Source organism: Anguilla anguilla, chromosome 11 (genome assembly GCF_013347855.1).
Source record: "Anguilla anguilla isolate fAngAng1 chromosome 11, fAngAng1.pri, whole genome shotgun sequence".
NCBI classification, from domain to species: Eukaryota; Metazoa; Chordata; class Actinopteri; order Anguilliformes; family Anguillidae; genus Anguilla; species Anguilla anguilla.
This window is the reverse complement of record NC_049211.1, coordinates 38,611,189-38,630,846: the sequence shown is the minus strand read 5'-3', so window position 1 is coordinate 38,630,846 and position 19,658 is coordinate 38,611,189. Positions and strand designations below refer to the sequence as shown.

Sequence of the window (19,658 nt, the reverse complement as noted above, 5' to 3'; positions counted from 1 at the left end):
AACTGGGCACAATGCCCCCCCCCCCTTTTCTATTTTTATTAGCATATTTGTTCTTTCCTGTGTTTTCAAGCGATGGTGCGATTTTTACGGACTTGATTTAAATGAATCTTTCTACTGGTGCATTTTGGGTTACAGGAGTGGTGACCTAGCCCGCTGAAGCCACAGAAGAGGGAAAGGGGGCTGACAAGCAGTTGACAGGAATAGCTCTCAAGCTTCCTTTTCTCGTTGAGTAAGGGAACTGATCTGTTTGAATGGTTTTAAAGATGATGAAACAGCAAGCTTTTCAAATGTTGCTTTGATAATTATTAAATAATTAATAATTATTAAAGCAACACTTTGAAAAGCTTGCTGATTTAGCATGACTCCTCAGTTCAGGAATAATTTGTCAGGAATAAATAATCTGGGTTTTTGCCAAAATGAAAATTAACTGCAATGATTTATTCATGCCTTGTCTATTTGGCATCTTAAAGAGTACATTTTAATGAAAGATGGTATCAACTGGTCATTCACTTCCTTGATCTATTGGGCACTTTGATCAGTCTTGATCAACTGATTCTTTCTTATAGTTTCTGGAAAGTCATTATCCATGTAACTCTGTCAGGTTATTTCAGGGTATAATTTCAAAAGGGTAACAGCAAAAAGTGATAATGGTTGCTGGCTAAAGAAATGCACTCAAAAATCTTTGCTAATGTACTCTCTTTAACCATTTGAAGAGTAGGTATTTTGGAATGTTCTTTTCTAAAGTCATTGTTCTATAACTGCATTGTTTATACCAGTGGTGATGGTGACATCAGCATTATAATGTTGTTGTTCTATTCACATATTTGTGATTTCTTGTGACCTTAAAGGGATATCCACTTTGATATAACACAAGTCATTTTGTGGCACTTGTCCCATTGTTGCGGCAAGTACTCTTATCAATCTGTTATCCTCCATAGTTAGTTTGTGCTTTAAAACTATGAATTTTGGTGAGGTCCTGAAAATGAATGGGAGAGAATTGGGAACCTGAAAACCGAGAGGAACAGCAATGTCATTAATAATATGCATGCTATGCAAATACAATAGGGTAACCACCACAGAATTACTTGTTATACCAAAGTGAACTATCCCCTTAAAGGGTTAAGGGATCTGGACTCAAGAGCACACAACCTTCCCCAGATTGAGGTACTGCTAGTAACACCCTATACAAGAAACAAATGTGAATCCATCGAGAGATTTAATTTTTCAGGAATGTTTTTAACCTGCTGATCAATAGAGGATGTCATTAAGTTGCACCTGTCCTACTTGTTCTAATATCTATAGTACTTGAAAATTTTCACAGCTGTTTTGAACCTGCTTTTATGCTGTGCACCATTTTCCATGTGCATTCTACTCTGTTGCCATAGTAACCGCTTAAAACAGAGCAATCGTTTGTTTATAAGTGAAGCATCTGCTGGTTGTACTAGTTAATAGTTGAATTTTTTAGGCAGATTTTTTTTTCTTTTTGGAACTGTATGCGAAAAGTATAGTAGACAGTGTCACCCCTAAAGGCTCTTGCTGAGCTCTGTACATGGTGTACATGGAGCCATATGTGAAGAGCACGCTCAGTATCCAGTGCCAGCATCTGTAACATATAAACATCCTCCCATCTGGACAGTGTGCATGTTAGTGCCAAAAAGGCAGGAAGTTCAGTGGACTGTGTAATTTCTCTTTACTTATGCCCTACAATACGCTGAGTAATTGGTTTGTTTATGACAAAGATTATTCTATTTGAAACCTGTAGCCACCCAGCATGTCTAAGTTACCATTTATTGTTTTCCTTGTTATTATCTAATAGTTTTTTCCTTTCCTTTTCATCTTGCTCATTTACCTCTCTCAGTCTATTTTGCATGGTGAATTTTTTCAAACCAAACTTTGTTGTACATTATTGTCGTCATATGGTGGGTTGTGAAATGCTTTGTATTGGATTGCCTTAAATTAAATTAATAAAATTAATAAAAAGAAATGGCTACTTTTACAGAAAGCTACATGTGCAGTTTTATTGTGAAGAACCCCATTTGCTGAATCTGGCCTTTCTGCCTTAATTCTAGACCAAGCCAATATTTCATTGTATAAAATGTGCAGAACTCTGTTTAAGCACAAAAAAATCAAGTTGCTCTGTGTGAAATGTTGAAACCGTCATGTAAATTCAGCTGTGTTGTGTAAGACCACATTGCCACTGTAATGCCAAACACAGCCTATTCTAACAAATGCTCTTGCACAAAGAATAGGCTGGTGTGGTTGGGCTGTTGCCAACCCAATGGATCCTCATTAGATGAGTAGTCTTCAGTGCCCTCATCTGGTCTGACTGCAGCACAACAGCACAGCCTTCAGTGAACCCAGACAGCGCCCATCTGCAACCCACACTCTAGAGCAGCGGGCACATTTCTTTTGCCTGAATGGCAGACTGTTGATGGCCTCTGCCCAGAATGCAGATTTTCTGAGGTAAGTGGGATTGTATTCTCTTTTTTTTAATTTTTGTAAAGTTAATATTAAACTATCTGTCATTTTCGCATGCAGATGTGCTACTAGATCCGCACTGTAGTACAACTGTCAATTTGAAAAGCAAAATGTTGGCATAAAAAGGCTAAAACTGTGGCAGGATGAGCGGAGCGCATCACTAAGGGACAGCTTACGAGTGCCTCAGACCACCCTTTTAAAGGTATACCTTTCATATAAGGTATCACAAGAATCTACAGTTTTGATTCATGAGACTCACTTTTACATCCTTATCAAGAGGAAACTACTACTTTTCATCAGTACACTCATGTACTCTTTTGTACTCTGCATGCCCAAGGATGACATTTCTCTGTAGTGTGTTTCACAAATGTTGCTATTTATAATCAGTCAAAGGGAAATTTTATATTCATCTAGCGCTTATCAGCACACAGTAAATTTTAATAAGTACTTTCCACGCCCATGGAGATTCTAATACCACATAGTCTACCTTATGTACGATAAAAAGATAATATTCCACCATCAGGAAAATGCTGCCAATGTTCTAACTTCACAGAAAATCAGTTCATCTAACATAACATGAGCTACAGAAACAGTGATTAGCCATTACCTGAGATGATCCCAATACAAATATGCTGAGAATTAGCAAAGGCTAACAGTTGTCGATTATGACCAATGTGAATATAACAAAATAAAAAATATGGCACAGGCAAAGGTGGAGTGGAAAGAAATGATATATATATAATATATACATATCAAGGAGGACATCTTTGCCATTTTGGCTGCCTTTGTCTGCTAAATGAGCTTTTTAAACAGCAGGATGCTAACTAACAGCCAGCCAATCAGACCACCACTCACCTCCCATCCTGAATGCGTGAGTTACCACATAGGGGCGACATAGCTCAGGAGGTAAGAGCGGTTGTCCGGCAGTTGGAGGGTTGCTGGTTTGATCCCCGCCCTGGGCGTGAGCAAGACACCTAACCCCTAACTGCTCTGGTGAATGAGAGGCATCAATTGTAAAGCGCTTTGGATAAAAGGGCTATATAAATGCAGTCCATTTACCAGTCCATGAAGCTGCCAGAGGATCGCTGAATTGGAAATTCAAATATCCATCCTCCATCAGATGAGGCAGGATGAGCAGGTCCTTGACTTCTTTACTGCCACTGCTTCCGATGCCACTGGTCTCTGAGCTTGCCTCGTCTCTAGCAGCCGCCTCCTGGCTTGACTGTGGTGGCACAGTCCCTAGCACGTTCCAGCTCTCCTGGCCTGAAGCCATGGTCCATAGCTCTTGGTGGGAAGCGTGGCAAATGGCGCTCCAGTAGGCCCCCTTCTCCTCAGAATATCCAGCTAAGGAACAGATTTTGTGTTCTGGATGAGCGTGAATGTTCTGCTATTGCTGTTGCTAGTGTGGGCTCCTCTCTGCCTCCATTGCCCCTGAGTGCTGCCCAGCTGCTCCCCCCACTCATCCCCGGAGGTGTCCTTGGCTTCCTTACCGCCTCTGGATAGGCAGAGCAATTGCAAAACATCCCCCCGCTCCCACCTGTCACAGTCACTCTTAGCTGTGATCATCACTGTTACAATCTCTCTCAGCTGTGATCATTGCTGTCACAGTCACTTTCAGCTGTGATCATCGCTGTTACAGTCACTCTCAGCTGAGATCATCACTGGCACAGTCTCTCTCAGCTGTGATCTTTGCTGGCACAGTCTCTCTCAGCTGTGATCATCACAGTCGCTCTCAGCTGTGATCATCGCTGTTACAGTCACTCTCAGCTGTGATCATCGCTGTTACAGTCTCTCTCAGCTGTGATAATCGCTGTTACAGTCTCTTTTAGAGCAGTTGCAAGGCATGCTGGGAAACCAAGCCCGGAAGTACACGCAGCATCGCTGACGCTACATTATTATACAAAAAAGCACCCTGTGTTGTCTTATCCCAAAACGTAAGGACAAAGTAGTTTGTATTAACACAAATCATTGCAACAAAATCATGTACACAATTCAATTGAATGTATTTTACATATTTTATATTTTTGTAAAATCTACATGACCACGGAATCATTTTTTATAGTGTAGGTCCTATTGTGTTGCCTTTAAGGCATTTGTTTAACTTTCCCTCATCACTGGAATGGTGATGGTGTCACTTCCTATTTAGTCACTTCCTGTATAGTGACTTCCTGTTTAGCAACCAGAAGAAAGAGACAGACGTGCGGCGCATGCTCTGAAAGCAATCCACTCCATCCACTATGAAGCATCATAGAGGCAATACTGTAAGTTGATTTATTTGACATTAGACATGTTAAAGATAATATATTAGAACGTAGTTTGTTAAAAAATGATGCTTGATTAGTTATTTAAAAAACGGTTTTGTGTATCGTGTACAAGCTAACAGCAATGCCATTGTAAAAATGCACAAAACATAGGCTCTGCATCCTGTGGCCATTGTTTGTGAACAATATAAAAATGGTTTGAAGGTCCTTTTCTCTAGGAGCTATTGAAATTGAAAGCATTTGTCATCTGTAATTTCTTCAAAAATCTATTGAAATACCTCACTGGAAATATTCGTATAAAATTGCATGAAGTAAATATTCACAAAGCAAATGCTGTGAATCCTGTGGCCATTGTTTGTGAACAATATAAAAATAGATTTAAGGTTCTAGGTCCTTTTCTCTAGGAGCTATTGAACTTCAAAGCATTTGTCATCTGTAATATCTTCAAAAATCTATTAAAATACCTAATTGGAAATATTTGTATAAAGTTGCATGAGGTAAAAATGCACAAAGCAAAGGCTGTGTGTGCATCCTGTGGCCATTGTTTGTGAACAATTTCAAAGTGGTTTGAAGGTCCTAGGTCCTATTCTCCAGGAGATATTGAACTTGAAAGCATTTGTCATCTGTAATATCTTCAAAAATCTATTGAAATACCAAATTGGAAATATTCGTATAAAGTTGCATGAGGTAAAAATGCACAACTCAAAGGCTGTGCATCCTGTGTCCTTCCTTTTTTTTTTTTTGAACAATTTTAAAGTGGTTTGAAGGTCCAAGGTCCTATTCTCTAGGACCTATTGAATTTGAAATAATTTGTCATCTATAATTTCTTCAAAAATCTATTGAAATACCTAATTGGATATATTTGTGTAAAATTGTATAAGGTAAAAATGCACAAAGCAAAGGCTGTGCATCCTGTGGCCATTGTTTGTGAAGAATTTAAAAGTGGTTTGAAGGTCCTAGGCCCTATTCTCTAGGTGCTATTGAACTTGAAAGCATTTGTCATCTGTAATTAACTCAAATATCTATTGAATTACCAAATTGGAAATATTTGTATAAACTTTCATGAAGTATAAATGCACAAAGCAAAGGCTGTGCATCATATGGCCATTGTTTGCGAAGAATTTGAAAGTGGTTTGAAGGTCCAAGGTCCTATTCTCTAGGTGCTATTGAACTTGAAAGCATTTGTCATCTGTAATTAACTCAAATATCTATTGAATTACCAAATTGGAAATATTTGTATAAAATTTCATGAAGTATAAATGCACAAAGCAAAGGCTGTGCATCATATGGCCATTGTTTGCGAAGAATTTGAAAGTGGTTTGAAGGTCCAAGGTCCTATTCTCTAGGTGCTATTGAACTTGAAAGCATTTGTCATCTGTAATATCTTCAAAAATCTATTGAAATATCTCATTGGAAATATTAGTGTAAATTTGCATGAGGTAAAAATGCACAAAGCAAAGGCTGTGCATCCTGTGGTCATTGTTTGTGAACAATTCAAAAAGTGGTTTGAAGGTCCTAGGCCCTATTCTCTAGGAGCTACTGAACATGAAAGGAATTGTAATCTGTATTTTCTTCAAAAATCTATTGAAATATCTAATTGGAAATATTCATATAAAATTTCATGAGGTAAAAATGCACAAAGCAAAAAGGCTGTGCTTCCTGTGTACATTGTTTATGAACAATTTAAAAGTTGTTGAAGGTCCTAGGTCCTTTTCTCTAGGAGCTATTGAACTTGAAAGAATTGGTCTTCTGTAATTTTTTCAAAATGATATTGAAATTCCTAATTTGAAATATTCATATAAAATTGCATGAGATAAAAATGATACAACTCAAAGGCTGTGCATCCTTTTTTATTTTATTTTTTTTTAACAATTTTAAAGTGGTTTGAAGGTCCAAGGTCCTATTCTCTAGGAGCTATTGAATTTGAAACCATTTGTCATCTGTAATTTATTCAAAAATATATTGAAGTCCCTATTTGGAAATATTCATATTAAATTGCATGAGGTACCAATGCACAAAGCAAAGGCTGTGCATCCTGTGGCCATTGTTTGTGAACAATTTAAAAGTGGTTTGAAGGTCCTGGGTCTGATTCTCTAGGAGCTATTGAACTTGAAATCATTTGTCATCTTTAATTTGTAAAAGTGGTTTGATGGATCCTAGATCCTTTTGTCTAGGAGCTATTGATATTGAAAGAATTTGTCATCTGCAATTTGTTCAAAAAGCTATTGAAATTCCTAATTTGAAATATTCATATAAAATTGCATGAGGTAAAAATGCACAAAGCAAAGGCTGTGCAACCTGTGTTCATTGTGTGTGAACAATTTAAAAATGGTTTGACGTTCCTAGGTCATTTTATCTGGGAGCTATTGAAATTGAAAGTATTTGTTATCTGTAATTTGTTCAAAAAGCTATTGAAATTCCTCATTCCTCAAGCTATTGAAATATTCACATAAAATCTCTTTTTCCACTTCATTCAACAGATTGCCATTCTCCATTAAGCTCATAGACTCCAGTGGTTACTCGGGGTATTGCAGTTTATTAAGCGTCTTGTGTCGAACAGCAAATTTCCCCATTGAATTCCATTTAAAATTACGAATTCACACTGGCCAAATTAAATCATTTTAGTTGGTACTTTTAAAGTTTTATTTACAGTTTTTTCACACTGAACGAATCACTCTCCAGGCACCACAGAAGAAAATATAACATTTATTTAATTCCACTTTAGTCTGCATGGTTTTAGATGACAGTATGCGCAACTGCTTACATGCGCACACCTGCGCATGAACGAGTATGAGGCTCTGATTTATTCATCCATGTAGAAAATTGTTGAACTGAGAGTTGCCTGCACTAAACCGATGTATCAGAATATGTAGAGTATTAAACCACGACCTAGGATTACATGAATCCGCCGTCCTTATTGTTTTGATTACATTATTATTTTAATTTTTACTATTAATATTTCTAAGAATAATGTTACTTGTCATTACTTTCTTGTGCCCATTGTTCATGGTGATGAATCATGACAGAGATATAATAAGTAATAAAGCTGGCATATGTAGCTCCTAAATTAAGGTGCTGTTATGCTGATTCCACCATGTTATTTTGACTACATTGTCATTTTGATATTTGCTACTAGTAGCCAACAGTCATCAAAATGTTATTAGTTACTGTATTTCTGTCTTTACATGATGATGGTGTTGATGATGACTGAGTAATTACCTAAGAAAACGAATAGACCTGTTGCTAGCCAGCAAAGTCACAGTTTCTTAACCCATTTGAAAGCTTTCGCTGAGCGTAACCCCGCGAGTTAACGTCATTGCCTTGCGTTTCCCATGATCCTTCATGTTTAGGTGCCCAGGTGTGCATGCTCTGGGGCTAAAAAACCCCACAGTCATGGTAGCCTCCATGAATTGGCTTCATGTGCCAACGAGCAGCTCCCATAGGAATCCATGGAACCAGTAAGCAGAATTAGTCCCCGTCACCAAACAGAGCATGCCTAGCGAAAGCGGGAAAAAAGTTTTCACCTCTTTTTTGATACTTCAAACCATTTGTCCATGACATGTCAATTAATTGTTGTGGGTGTGGTCATTTTTACTAAAACAGTTGTAACTTGTGAACACTATGTCCAATCCTCACCAAATTTGGTGAACAATGGCGGTATTCATTTCTGAGAGCAAACATAAGTGTTGGCACCTCTCTTCCAATAGGTGGTGCTGTAACAAGTTTAAATGCCTATAACTCTTCAACTGTTTGACAAATCAGGTTGAAATTTACTATACTACATCTGTGACATTACCCAATAGAGGGTCCCAAGATCAAAAGTTATCTTAAAATACATGGCCACCATAATCCAATCAGTTATCAGCAGCCATTTGATAGGCTTAGTAATGGCCACTCATCATGAAACTTGGTGAGGATAACACTTGTTGACTTGGTACCACCATGTAAAATTTGAGATCAGTCCGCCATTAGGAGGCACTATAGAAAATATGCAGGTCAAAGAGTTTTAGCAGAAACTGGTCCGGTGCTAGCATTAAACGTAACCAGGGCTTGACATTAATTATTTTTCTCACCAGCCATTGTGGCTAGTGGTTGGAGCTACCGGGTAGACGGGGATCATGGTACGATAACCAATCAGATTAAAGATCCAATGTGTATACTGTCTCTGATTTACATTTGGGGGGGGGGGGGGGGGGGGGTGTTTTATAAGTATTTCCAAATGTCTGAATTCCCCTTTGGAGTTTTGGTGACTGCATGCTATTCACCATGCTTTAGTGCAATTTCCATGGTTGTGGTACTTGCAGCTTTTTTACTAACTGCTCACTCGCCCCTGCTATAGGCTAAATATTGCCTGCTGCTGCACAAATTACTACAAGTCCCACAGGACCCACAGGTATCCCACCCCAATGTAGTCCTCTACTATGGGGTAGCGTTAACGTTAAGTTTGTGGGCCATTTAGTTCTGTTTTGGTTTGTTCCTTGGCAGTTAATTTCACTTGGCAGTTTGGTACATGCTTGACAATAGCAGATCCCAGCTGTAGTGCTTGGAGTTCATCCTCCCTCCTAGTTGATAAATCTGATGGTAGTTTCAGTTTCTGTACAGACTATCGGAAGCAGAATGAAGTCACAAAACCTGACAGTTTTCCATTGACACACATCAATGATTGTGTTGATCGCATCGGATCTGCCATGTTTGTGAGTAAGTTTGGCTTACTGAAAGGACATTGGCAGGTGCCATTAACTCCACGTGCAAAAGAAACCTCAGCATTTGTGACCCCAGAAAATTCCAGCAGTATCAAGTCATAGCTTTTGGAGTGCGTAACAGTCCTGCCACGTTTCAATGTTTAGTCATTATGGCTGAGTGCATGTGATGGAAAATCATGATTCCCCAAACTCTCAACATTATATGCAAATTAAAAAGCGGAAATGTCCATGTTTTCCCTGAACTGAGAGTTGCTTGTCATGCAAAATGTGCAAATATTGCAAGTTCCAGTTAGTTTAGCCTATGTCTGACAAATGTGCCAACTGTGAGACGACATTTACTGTAATACCAGGAAAATCCAGAGTCATATTAAGAATTTTGCTCCCGCGTGTGGGTAATTGGCTGTGGACCCAGAACAAATGAACACAATGAAGCATGGTTACGTTTTAATCTTAAAATCGCACTCAGAGCACATGAGGTGCAGATTGCCTGCGTGAATGATCAACATGAGTATGTCAATACTTGCGGTTAATTGGAGCGAGCGAAATACATGTTGAGTTCTAAAAGAAATAACCTAGGCCTATAAACTATAATAATAAACAGGGCAAATAAAACAAGAGCAAACGGACAGCCTGATGAAATTATACCTCGTTATTTACTGTGAGTTCGTTCAGTAGGCTACTCCCGTGTGACGCAAGATTGAACATAGACGAGAGCGTGGTAGCAATCTCCGGGACCCCTAGTTGCAGCGCCACGTCGGCAGAGTGGATAGTCAGCCTACTGTGATGATAAATAGAGACTCATTGAATGTTGACGTGTTGGGTTAGCTTAAAAAAAAAAAAAACTAGCTTTCGATTGCAGCATTAAGTGTAGAGGTGCTGTCTTTATTTGGAACATTTGTGAGAGTTTGGTGTAGTTGTCTGTCTCCACTGTTTGAGCTGGGATATTTCCTGAAAAATGGTGAAGGTAGGAGCTCGATACTAACGTTAATCATTCCTCTACTACTATATCGAAATTGTTTTGCTACGTTGTAGTTGTTCTAAAGTGTTCTTGCGGTGGCCTTAGGATATTCACCTGAAATAACCGAAATTATCTGCACTAGCATAGAATATATTGATCTTCGAACTTGCATGTTCAATTTTACGAAATAAAGAAAAGTAGCCTAACGTCGAAAAGGCTGAAGTTGCGTGAAATACGTCGGCGTTCGGCTGTACAGAGATACTGAATTCTTAATTGTTTTAGAACCTCGTTTATTTGGCTCATTCTCGATATTAGCTGTTATTCACATTTTATGATCAGACCGTCCTGTTAATTCAATGTTAAAACGTCACACCATTATGAAGATAGATCAAAGAAAAAAGTTTGCCGATAATCTATATGGGCGTAATTGTACAAACTATTCATAATGGAGGTGGTTGTCTTTTCGTATTTTAAGATTTCAGTGTATAGTTGTGTGGTCGTATATTTTCATAGATGACCGAATTAACTGCTTCAGCAAGCAAACGAACATAGCCTATAGCTAACACTGCGGGATGAGATATCACGAGATGGTCTGTTTCTTTGGAGACCTAGCAACAGGAAAACTAACTGAACACTGAGGATAACTTTTCGAAAGCTTACAGAGGCTTAATAATGAAAATAGATGGTCCCATTAAGTAGTCTATCCCCCCGGACATGGGCTGCTTTTTAGAATAAATGCGATTTCACTGTGTGTAATTATTGCTAAGATGGCTTCTCTTCCCCAGAAGTAGGCGATCTATTCTTTATAAACTGTGCATTACGTGGCGTGGGGGGACACGTTGAAGTCAGATTTCACTTCCAAATGTTGCCTAAGTTTTTCTTAAGTAGCATACTTCGTGTTTTTGTTCAGCCATTCCTGCTGAATACAGAACCAGTCGACTGGCGCAGATAAATCCTTCATTACTATCAAGAGGATCATAATGGTTTCGAGCAATCCATCAAATTATTCAGTGAAGTGAATGATTTTACATACCGACATGTGGAGGACACTCTCAGAACAAAAAATGTGCAGGAAGTCCCAAAAAAAGGTAACAACATTTGTCATTGGGGTGGTACCCTGTAAGTACATAAAATAGTATCCCTGACCTGCAGTACGCTACTCAATTAATTTGTACCCTTTTCGCTTGTAAAAGGTACTTATTAGTACCCAAACAGAACATTATTGTAAATTAAGGGTACGTTTGGAAAATTTGTTCCTTAAAGAAGAAAAATGTACCCCAACTGTACCTTTATTTCTGAGAGTGTAGTACTGTGAGCAGTACACAAATTTCCTTATCAGTCTGGTAGCCTACTGATGCTGGTTTGCCACAGAACAATGGGTTAACCAAACAGTAGTGCATCAGTTTAATTAATTGTGCAATTATGAAATAGGTTCTGAGGGATTCTGTTTCTGGAGGGATTTTAAGAACTGTAATCAACAGGAAAGCATGAATGTTTCAATGTTCAAGGGAGAACAAAAATAGCCTACCTATTGAGTTTTTTTTTTTTTTTTGACTGATTTAGAATATATTAAGTAGACTATTTCATTTAACAGTACTTTAATTATATAGTTATTCAAAGCATAATGTTCAAATATTTTATTCTTTCATTGGCCATTTTGATCTAGTATGTATTTTAACACCATGGATAAAACTGCAAGCAATCACAAATTTACAAACATTTAGTGAGCAGTGAACATATGTGACTTGATAAGATGGCTCTGTTGACATCTTGCTTTTTGAAGACAGAATTACAGGCTGATCAGGTTGTATGACACAGCTTTGATACATGCCAATAAAAATTATTTTTATATTAGAAATATTGTACCAAAAATATTTCAAATGTAAATAAAAATGTAGCAATTTAAGATGGCAGTTATTTATAGGGCCAGGAAAGAGTTTTAATTTGACTCCCAAGATGAAAGGAATCTTGGCAAATGGCTAAATACAACCATTTGTTTGAGAGAAAAGAAAGACACTGAAATTTAGCCTCTGTTGGATTTAGGGTTGTCAGATTGGGCCAAAAATTGATTCAAGTATTGTATTAAGAAAAGAATGATTTGTTAATATTGAAATAGTTATTGCAGCGCATAAATATTTGCATTGTGTAAAATGTAGAGCAAGGATACTCAAATTTGGCCCTTGAAGCCAGTAGTACTGCTGGTTTCCATTCTTCCCCTCTCACGCCTGGTTTAAACCTGAGGCACTAGGTGAGTTAAAGGCCCCCCCTCTTACTTGTTTCAGGTTTTATTAAATGCTTGGTTGCTTACATTAGGTATCATAAAAAAACAATCAAACCCACCCACTTTTCCATACAATTTAGACATGGGGAGTTCATTATTGTGTTATCTTTAGGATAGAACATCATCCAATGTATTGAACTATGAGAAATTCACCAAAAATTGAAAGTTTTACAAGAACTTCAAGAGTGTGTGATGAAAACTGCATATAATAATATGCTAATTAATCATATATATGTGATAAATATGACCATGCACAGAGCCTGTTTGTGGAACATTTGCCCGGACAATGTGGTTAACATGTCTCTGCATGTCATGGGATATTAGTGTGAGACAGGACCTTGGTTTAATGTTGCACAGAGTAATGCCTTCTACAGCACAGCACAGCACAGCACAGCTCACCAAGACCTGCTTTAGCAGTAGCTGCCCCAGGGATTACATGTCCAAATCAAGAGCCAGCTTGTTTAGCACGAGCAGTTTAAAACAGGTGAAGTGTACAGGGTGGAATGGCTGGTGGATCCAGTTAGAGGCTCTTGAATGGCATGGGTCCCCACTGGGATTGAGTCCTTATCATGCCAGTTCCAGCTGTTGCATGGGTCCCCACTGGGATTGAGTCCTTACCATGCCAGTTCCAGCTGTTGCATGGGTCCCCACTGGGATTGAGTCCTTACCATGCCAGTTCCAGCTGTGGCATGGGTCCCCACAGGGACTGAGTCCTTAGGTTGATTACATGGCTGGCCACAGTCACCCAGGGAGGAAGGGTTACTTTTCCATACCTCGTCATGCAATAGCGTCCCCCTATGGTCAACATACGGAAAACCTGTGCCAGCTAAAAACGAGTCATAGTGGGTGTATGAACCAAGAAGTTAGTAGCGCTGTTGAATTCTTCAGCTTCATATGCGGACATATTGTTGGAGAAAGTGTGTTGTGGAACATCCATGGTTTTTTTATTTTTTCAGAACGCCATCGCAGATACTCAGCACGGAAGCAGTAATACTCAAGTGGGGCCTGAGATGTCAGCTGGTGAAGCTACAGGTAATGTGTGCTTTATATGCTGGTGTAAATTTCAGAAGGGCAATCTGATTACAGCTGACTACTGAAAACATTCTCATCACATTTACCGTATCCAGTATTGCAGCTGGTATTCCAGGGCAAATGGCACTCCCTTCATATGTAACTGCAGTGTTTCTGTGAGCCCTTTATGGGAGCTATTTTTGACTTTGTGCATACATCTTTGCTACACTGGGTCAGTACAGAAAGCGAGTGAGCCCTTTAAGCCGTGTACAAATTAATTTGTCTCCAAATACATGGGCGCCATCTGGTGGTCAACATATGAAAGTGCAGTGACACAGTCCTGCAAAATGCTTTTTGGTTTTACTCAACCTGCTGTAGCCACAAATCAGAAATCACAGGCGTAAGTCTGTGCTGGATCTGTGTATGCTGAGGGCTGGCCAGGAGTGGAATTATATCGCTAACAATTACAAAATGCAAAGTAATATAACATGTCTAATGATTCTCTACGCACTCTCGCCCAGATACAGACGTAGCAAGAAAATAATCCTGCAGGAACAAGTTTACAAATTAAAGTGATCTGGAAAATCAGTTTAGAACGTTTGTCTTTAACAGAGTGCTGTTTGTGTATTGTAGTAGATAGTCTTCCCTCCTTATATTTTTTTTCTCGCTGTATTCAAAGGGAAGCAGAGAGGGTTACAGGTAGAGGTGGGATAACCGTACAGAAAGCATCATGGTAATTGTACACCTGGCCATATGGGAGATTCATGTATGAGAGCTGGCTGCTCCACGGACTTTGCCACACGGTCTTTCCAGACGGAGGGCATTTACTGATTAGGTTGGGAAACCAGGGATACAGGGTCTGGCACAGCCGATGAGATTATCCTGTACAGCGGGGCCGTGCTGGGGTCACCCCTCTGCCAGGCCTGTCTGTCCTCCTGCATCACCAGCCTTTCACCAGCTGAGCTGTGATGCTGGGTACAGTGGTGTGCACAGGTCCGGGCACCCCCTGGTCAAATGTCATGTTTTGTTGATTTTCAGAGTGAAAATTTGCCAACTCTTCCACGCCAGTGTTTTTTTTTTTTGTGTGTACGCAACACTGCACCGCCGACTGGTGCACCAGTGCAGTCAGGTCAGCTGACCTGTCTGCGGGGCCCGTGCAGGGATGTGTGGGTTTTTCTTTGCGTTACCTGGCCAGTCTACGAGCAGCTCTGTCTGTTTCTTGGTCTTCCACATTTTTCCTAGACTTCAACAGTTCCCCTTCACGTGCAATTTTTAATTTTCCACTGAATTTTCAGTCCGTGGAAATCCCGAGCTGGAAGAATTTACGCGTCTTCTTATAGCCTTCCCGTCCTTTGTCAGTTATCTTCATTTTCAAGCTTGCGGTCGGGTGCTTAGAGGAGCCCATGTTTGTTGTGAGTAAGGACAACACCAAGAGGCCAGAAGAGTCAGAGAATTTATTGAGTCTTCCCCTGGCTTAAGTTAACACCTAAACTGGAATCAATCAAGTTTTGAGGCCTTAAAAAAGGGCATTAATGGATCAACTGGAAGGGTGCTTAAACCGCACATTCCGCATTTTCTGTTTTTCTTTTTCCCAAAACTGCTGATCCGGCAAATAAACAGCAATTGTGCATTAAAATCTGTAGAAACATGTCATGTTTAGGTTTCTACTCTGCAGAGGTTCTAACTTTTTTTTTTTTTCACTCAGAGATTCGGCAAAACATGCAAATTTAATCAGGTGTGGCCCTGCGCTTGCGTGCCACAAGGATTAAAAGTTCCAAAATCATTTTTTGAACGAGCTTTGCCACCATCGCCTGTCTGTAGCATTCAGTGCCCTTAGCCCTGGTGTCCGCTTGTCTGTGTGCAGATGACGGGAAGGAGCACCCTCAGACGCCGCCGGGCGTGGTCTGGAGAGTGACAGGCGGCCTCCTCAGCGCCACCAAGGGGGTGGTGGGCGCCACAGCGGGCGGCGTGGCCTGGCTGGGCGGGAAGGGCCTGGAGATCACCAAATCAGCCGTGACCTCCGCTCCGTCCGTGGGGATTGGCCTGGTGAAAGGGGGCGTGTCTGCGGTGGCAGGAGGCGTGTTCTCGGTGGGATCTACGGTGGCCAACAAGGTTCCGTTCACAAAAAAAGCAAAGGACAAAGCAGAGTGAGGATCTGCCCCATGCCCCAGCCCCCTGCCCCCTGCCTCAGCCTTCTGCCCCTGCCCCTGCCCCAGCACCCTGCCCCCTGCCCCCAGTCTCCTGTGCCTTAAGACTCATGGTCTCTCTGCAACCAATCAGAAACGAAGCAGAACTCTTCTGTTTGCGTGTGTGTGTTCGTGTCAGTGTGTGTGCGCTCATGCAGTCGCTCTCCCCTGCAGTTTGTGTGTCTGTGTGTTATTTTTTTCAAAGGCGGCTTTGACTGTTTTTGTGCAATATGGGAGTTATATGCATAATTCACTGCCATTCGTTCCCAGCAACAAACAAACACCTGTTAGCAACCGACAGAGGTGCAATCTGATTACTCATCTCCGAGATGTTTGAGCTCTGGGCTACGGATGTGAGTCACAGATGTGAGCTTCGGGCTATGGATGTGAGTCACAGATGTGAGCTCTGTGGTCTAATTGGACACTAATGGGGTTTCTGTGCGTTTGGGCCTGACCAGAGGTGAGGTTCAGTATGTCATAAAGTCATACCCAGTATTTTGTTCCAATCAACTGGATTAGCTCAATTCTTCAGCCAGGAGGTGGAACTAATTGGTTAAATCAATGGTTGAAGTGAGTTCATGGGAGGAAGAAACGCACGGCAGGACTTTTACTTTCTGAACCCTGGACGCCTTTCTAGCTCTGACCTGACCTGGCCTGGTGCTGCTGGTGCTTCACATCATGGTACATGTTAAAATGAAAAGCCAAGTGATCTACATGTGACACTGCGTAGGGAGTGTTTTCTCTCATAAAGAAACCCATCAGTAAATAAATGAACAGACAGGACCCCGTTTCCTTTATGCCCTTTTCATCAGCAGTGGCCAAATGGAGAGAGCAGAGCTGAGGCCTTGCGTGGTGTGGCTGTTCCTGGATCAGCGGCTTATTTGCTGACTGCGTGAGCTTAGCATCTCGGATTGGCATACTATTATTCTCAAAGCGAAATAATTTCAGGCTTTTCTCGTGCAGACCTGCTCAGGGTAAACTGACATGTTTTCCATTATATTTGTATTTGAGATTTCCATACACAGTCTGCTTTTTCAGTGCAAATGTTGGGGTTTGTCTCCTCCAAGACCCGGGGAGTCAGTCCGCCGCAGGGGTGCTTAAGTTAACTCCGGTCCCGAAGGGCAGGTCTGCGTGCTGGTTTTTGTTCCAACCAATTACTTCTAGTTTCAGTGTTCTGACCGCTGTATAAACAGTGCTGGTACACTCCTGTTCTTGACCACAGTAAAAGCGTAAGGATACACCTTGCAGCCTGTGGCTGTAGCTGGCACTGATACAAATGTCAGATCAAGATACGATTGAGCCAATTAAATAATTGTGAGCAGAAGTTGGCACAAAATTCTGAAATTAATCAGTCCTTGTTGTGCAACCCTGATCAACAGTGCTGGACTGCTGCTGTGTCTGTGGGTTTAACTCCAGTTGTGGAGGGAAGCAGCGCCTGCAGATTTAACTCCAGTTCTGGAGGGTTGCTGTGTCTAGAGGTTTTTGTGTTTTCTTTTCAATCGGCAGCAAGTTTAGGTCTAGGAAACAAGGTGCATGGACTTTTGGCTGTCAATGTCGTGAATTATGTTCTTTATCACTGAAATGTACGGAAACCCGCAGACACTGTAGCCTTCCAGGGTTGGAGTTAAACCTGCAGACACTGTGGCCCTCCAGGGCTGGAGTTAAACCTGCAGACACTGTGGCCCTCCAGGGCTGGAGTTAAACCTGCTGACGCTGTGGCCCTCCAGGAGAGGAGTTAAACTAGCAGACACTGTAGCCTTCCAGGGCTGGAGTTAAACCTGCTGACACTGCGGCCCTCCGGGACTGGAGTTAAACCTGCAGACACTGTGGCCCTCCAGGGCTGGAGTTAAACCTGCAGACGTTGTGGCCCTCCGGGACAGGAGTTAAACCAGCAGACACTGTGGCCCTCCAGGACAGGAGTTAAACCAGCAGACACTGTGGCCCTCCAGGCCTGGAGTTAAACCTGCAGACACTGTGGCCTTCCAGGACTGGAGTTAAACTAGCAGACACTGTGGCCTTCCAGGTCTGGTGTTTGAGATCCCTCATCTATATGCTCTTTCCTTGGGATACATGACATTTTACGGACATTTGTATTTTCAGTGTAATAAAAGTGATATTTTAAAATACTAACAGGGTCTGAAGGTGTTCAGCTGTTGTCCCTGTGGAGGTGATTGGGGTAGTAGGGTCACAACCATTGTACTCTGGCTACATTTGCTGAATGAATAAGCCATTTAAAACTGGTGGTAAAATATTGGAGTTGATTTGGATAGTGAATATTGAATTAATTGGTTGTAGTTGTTATTGAGGCAAATGTGGATGAAAATGTGAAACATTTAATGTGTTTCTTCAGTCCGGTGGGATTTCTGATGATGAGGAGGATGATGAAGTGCCATGATAATGACTGAACACATTCTGTGAATGTTGCCATGTGACAAGATTCCAAGGGCTGCAATGTCATTGACAGTGTGTTAATGAGCTAATTATGAGTCAGTGATTGAATGAGTGAATGAGTCAGTGAGTCAGTGATTGAACACACTGAAACAGGAGTAGCTTGTAACCTAAATCCAGTAGGACGGCCACATCTCACCTCTCCACACATTTTACCACATTTAACACGAGGTCTGGATGTCTGGTTGAGACTTCTCTGGGGGTCCACGTAATCTTGTGTTCCACAGGTCCACAGGAATGGCTGGGTATTGCTATGATGGATCAGTGCCTGTACGTCAGGACCAACGGTTTATGGTCAGGACAGCAGAGCCCATCGTGTGCAACAGCTCAAACCCCACAGTCAGGCAAGCCGGTTTGTGCCGGTGGCTTGTGCGTTCGCACCTGAAGCCTCGTGCTGAACTTCCGTCATGACCCGAGAGGTGCCGACGCCCCGGTACACCCCCCGGCCACACAGCGCATGGTGTACCGTGGGGTGAGAAGAAGGGGCAAAAACTTGGGCTCGAAGGGGTGAAACTTGGGCTTTCAAACTCCGCTGAAGTCTGGAAGTGCCCATGATAAAGCAGTAAGCACTGGACACGGCTTCAGCGCAGTGAGGCTGGTGAAGTTATTTTTCCTGGTTCCGGCTGGTGGGTACCATGTGCAGCCCAGGGTCTGAAATGAAGCACGTGGCTTCACCACTATGGACTCCCAGACAAGACTGACTCAATACCAACACCAGGATTCTACTACCGGAACACTCTTAATGCAACTGTAAAATGTCAATCAAGCTGCAAACAGCAAGTATGGAGCAGTGTGGAGTGCTCCCCTAACCAGGAAGGATGCCTTACTGCATAGGCAGGCCAAGTGCGGAGGATCACGTGACGCATGGTAACAAGGCACACCTGGGCACATGCACCTGGGTGAGAGATCTCAGGAGAATGCAGCTATGTGCGAACCACTGTGTGTAGCATGATACGCTGTTCAGCTGAACACGTGATGCAAGTTCAGCTGGTGATTCTGAGGTGCTCCAGGAGAGAGGAAGGTGGAGTAGAGAGAGCTGCTTCTCTTTATCTTTTTCGAAAGCCTTTTTCGGAACCTTGCTACAGCTTAAACAACAACAGCCTCACCTACAGACAGCTATGCTTCACCTATAGGGACACGGCTGAGGCTACTATAGGTATACCAGCTAAACCTGCAGACAGCACGGCTGATGATTCGCCTATAGGGACACAGCTGAGGCTACTATAGGTATACCAGCTAAACCTGCAGACAATCACAGCTGACGCTTCACCTATAGGGGCACAGCTGAGGCTACTATAGGGAGACCAGCTGAACCTGCAGGCAGCGCTGCTG

General features: G+C 41.6%; 1 protein-coding gene across 3 annotated transcripts; it reads left to right on the top strand.

The window, feature by feature from the left end:
- Nucleotides 1-4,651: 4,651 nt before the first annotated feature.
- Nucleotides 4,652-16,977, top strand: LOC118207480 (transmembrane protein 263-like). Of its 3 annotated transcripts, none has more exons than XM_035381104.1 (3): nt 4,652-4,739; nt 13,638-13,713; nt 15,557-16,977. In XM_035381104.1, exons 1-3 carry the CDS (start codon nt 4,716-4,718, stop codon nt 15,841-15,843), a joined length of 387 nt encoding a protein of 128 aa, XP_035236995.1. In that variant the 5' UTR covers nt 4,652-4,715; the 3' UTR covers nt 15,844-16,977. The 3 variants fall into 3 exon arrangements, with proteins under 3 accessions (XP_035236995.1, XP_035236996.1, XP_035236994.1); XM_035381105.1 differs by lacking the exon at nt 4,652-4,739 and adding an exon at nt 10,106-10,406; XM_035381103.1 differs by lacking the exon at nt 4,652-4,739 and adding an exon at nt 11,242-11,488.
- Nucleotides 16,978-19,658: the final 2,681 nt, after the last annotated feature.

Coding starts and splice junctions, on each gene's coding strand:
- LOC118207480 (XM_035381103.1), top strand. CDS start 11,420: ATGATTTTACATACCGACATGTGGAGGACACTCTCAGAACAAAAAATG. Junction 11,489..13,637: donor GCAGGAAGTCCCAAAAAAAG/GTAACAACATTT, acceptor TTATTTTTTCAG/AACGCCATCGCAGATACTCA. Junction 13,714..15,556: donor GTCAGCTGGTGAAGCTACAG/GTAATGTGTGCT, acceptor GTCTGTGTGCAG/ATGACGGGAAGGAGCACCCT.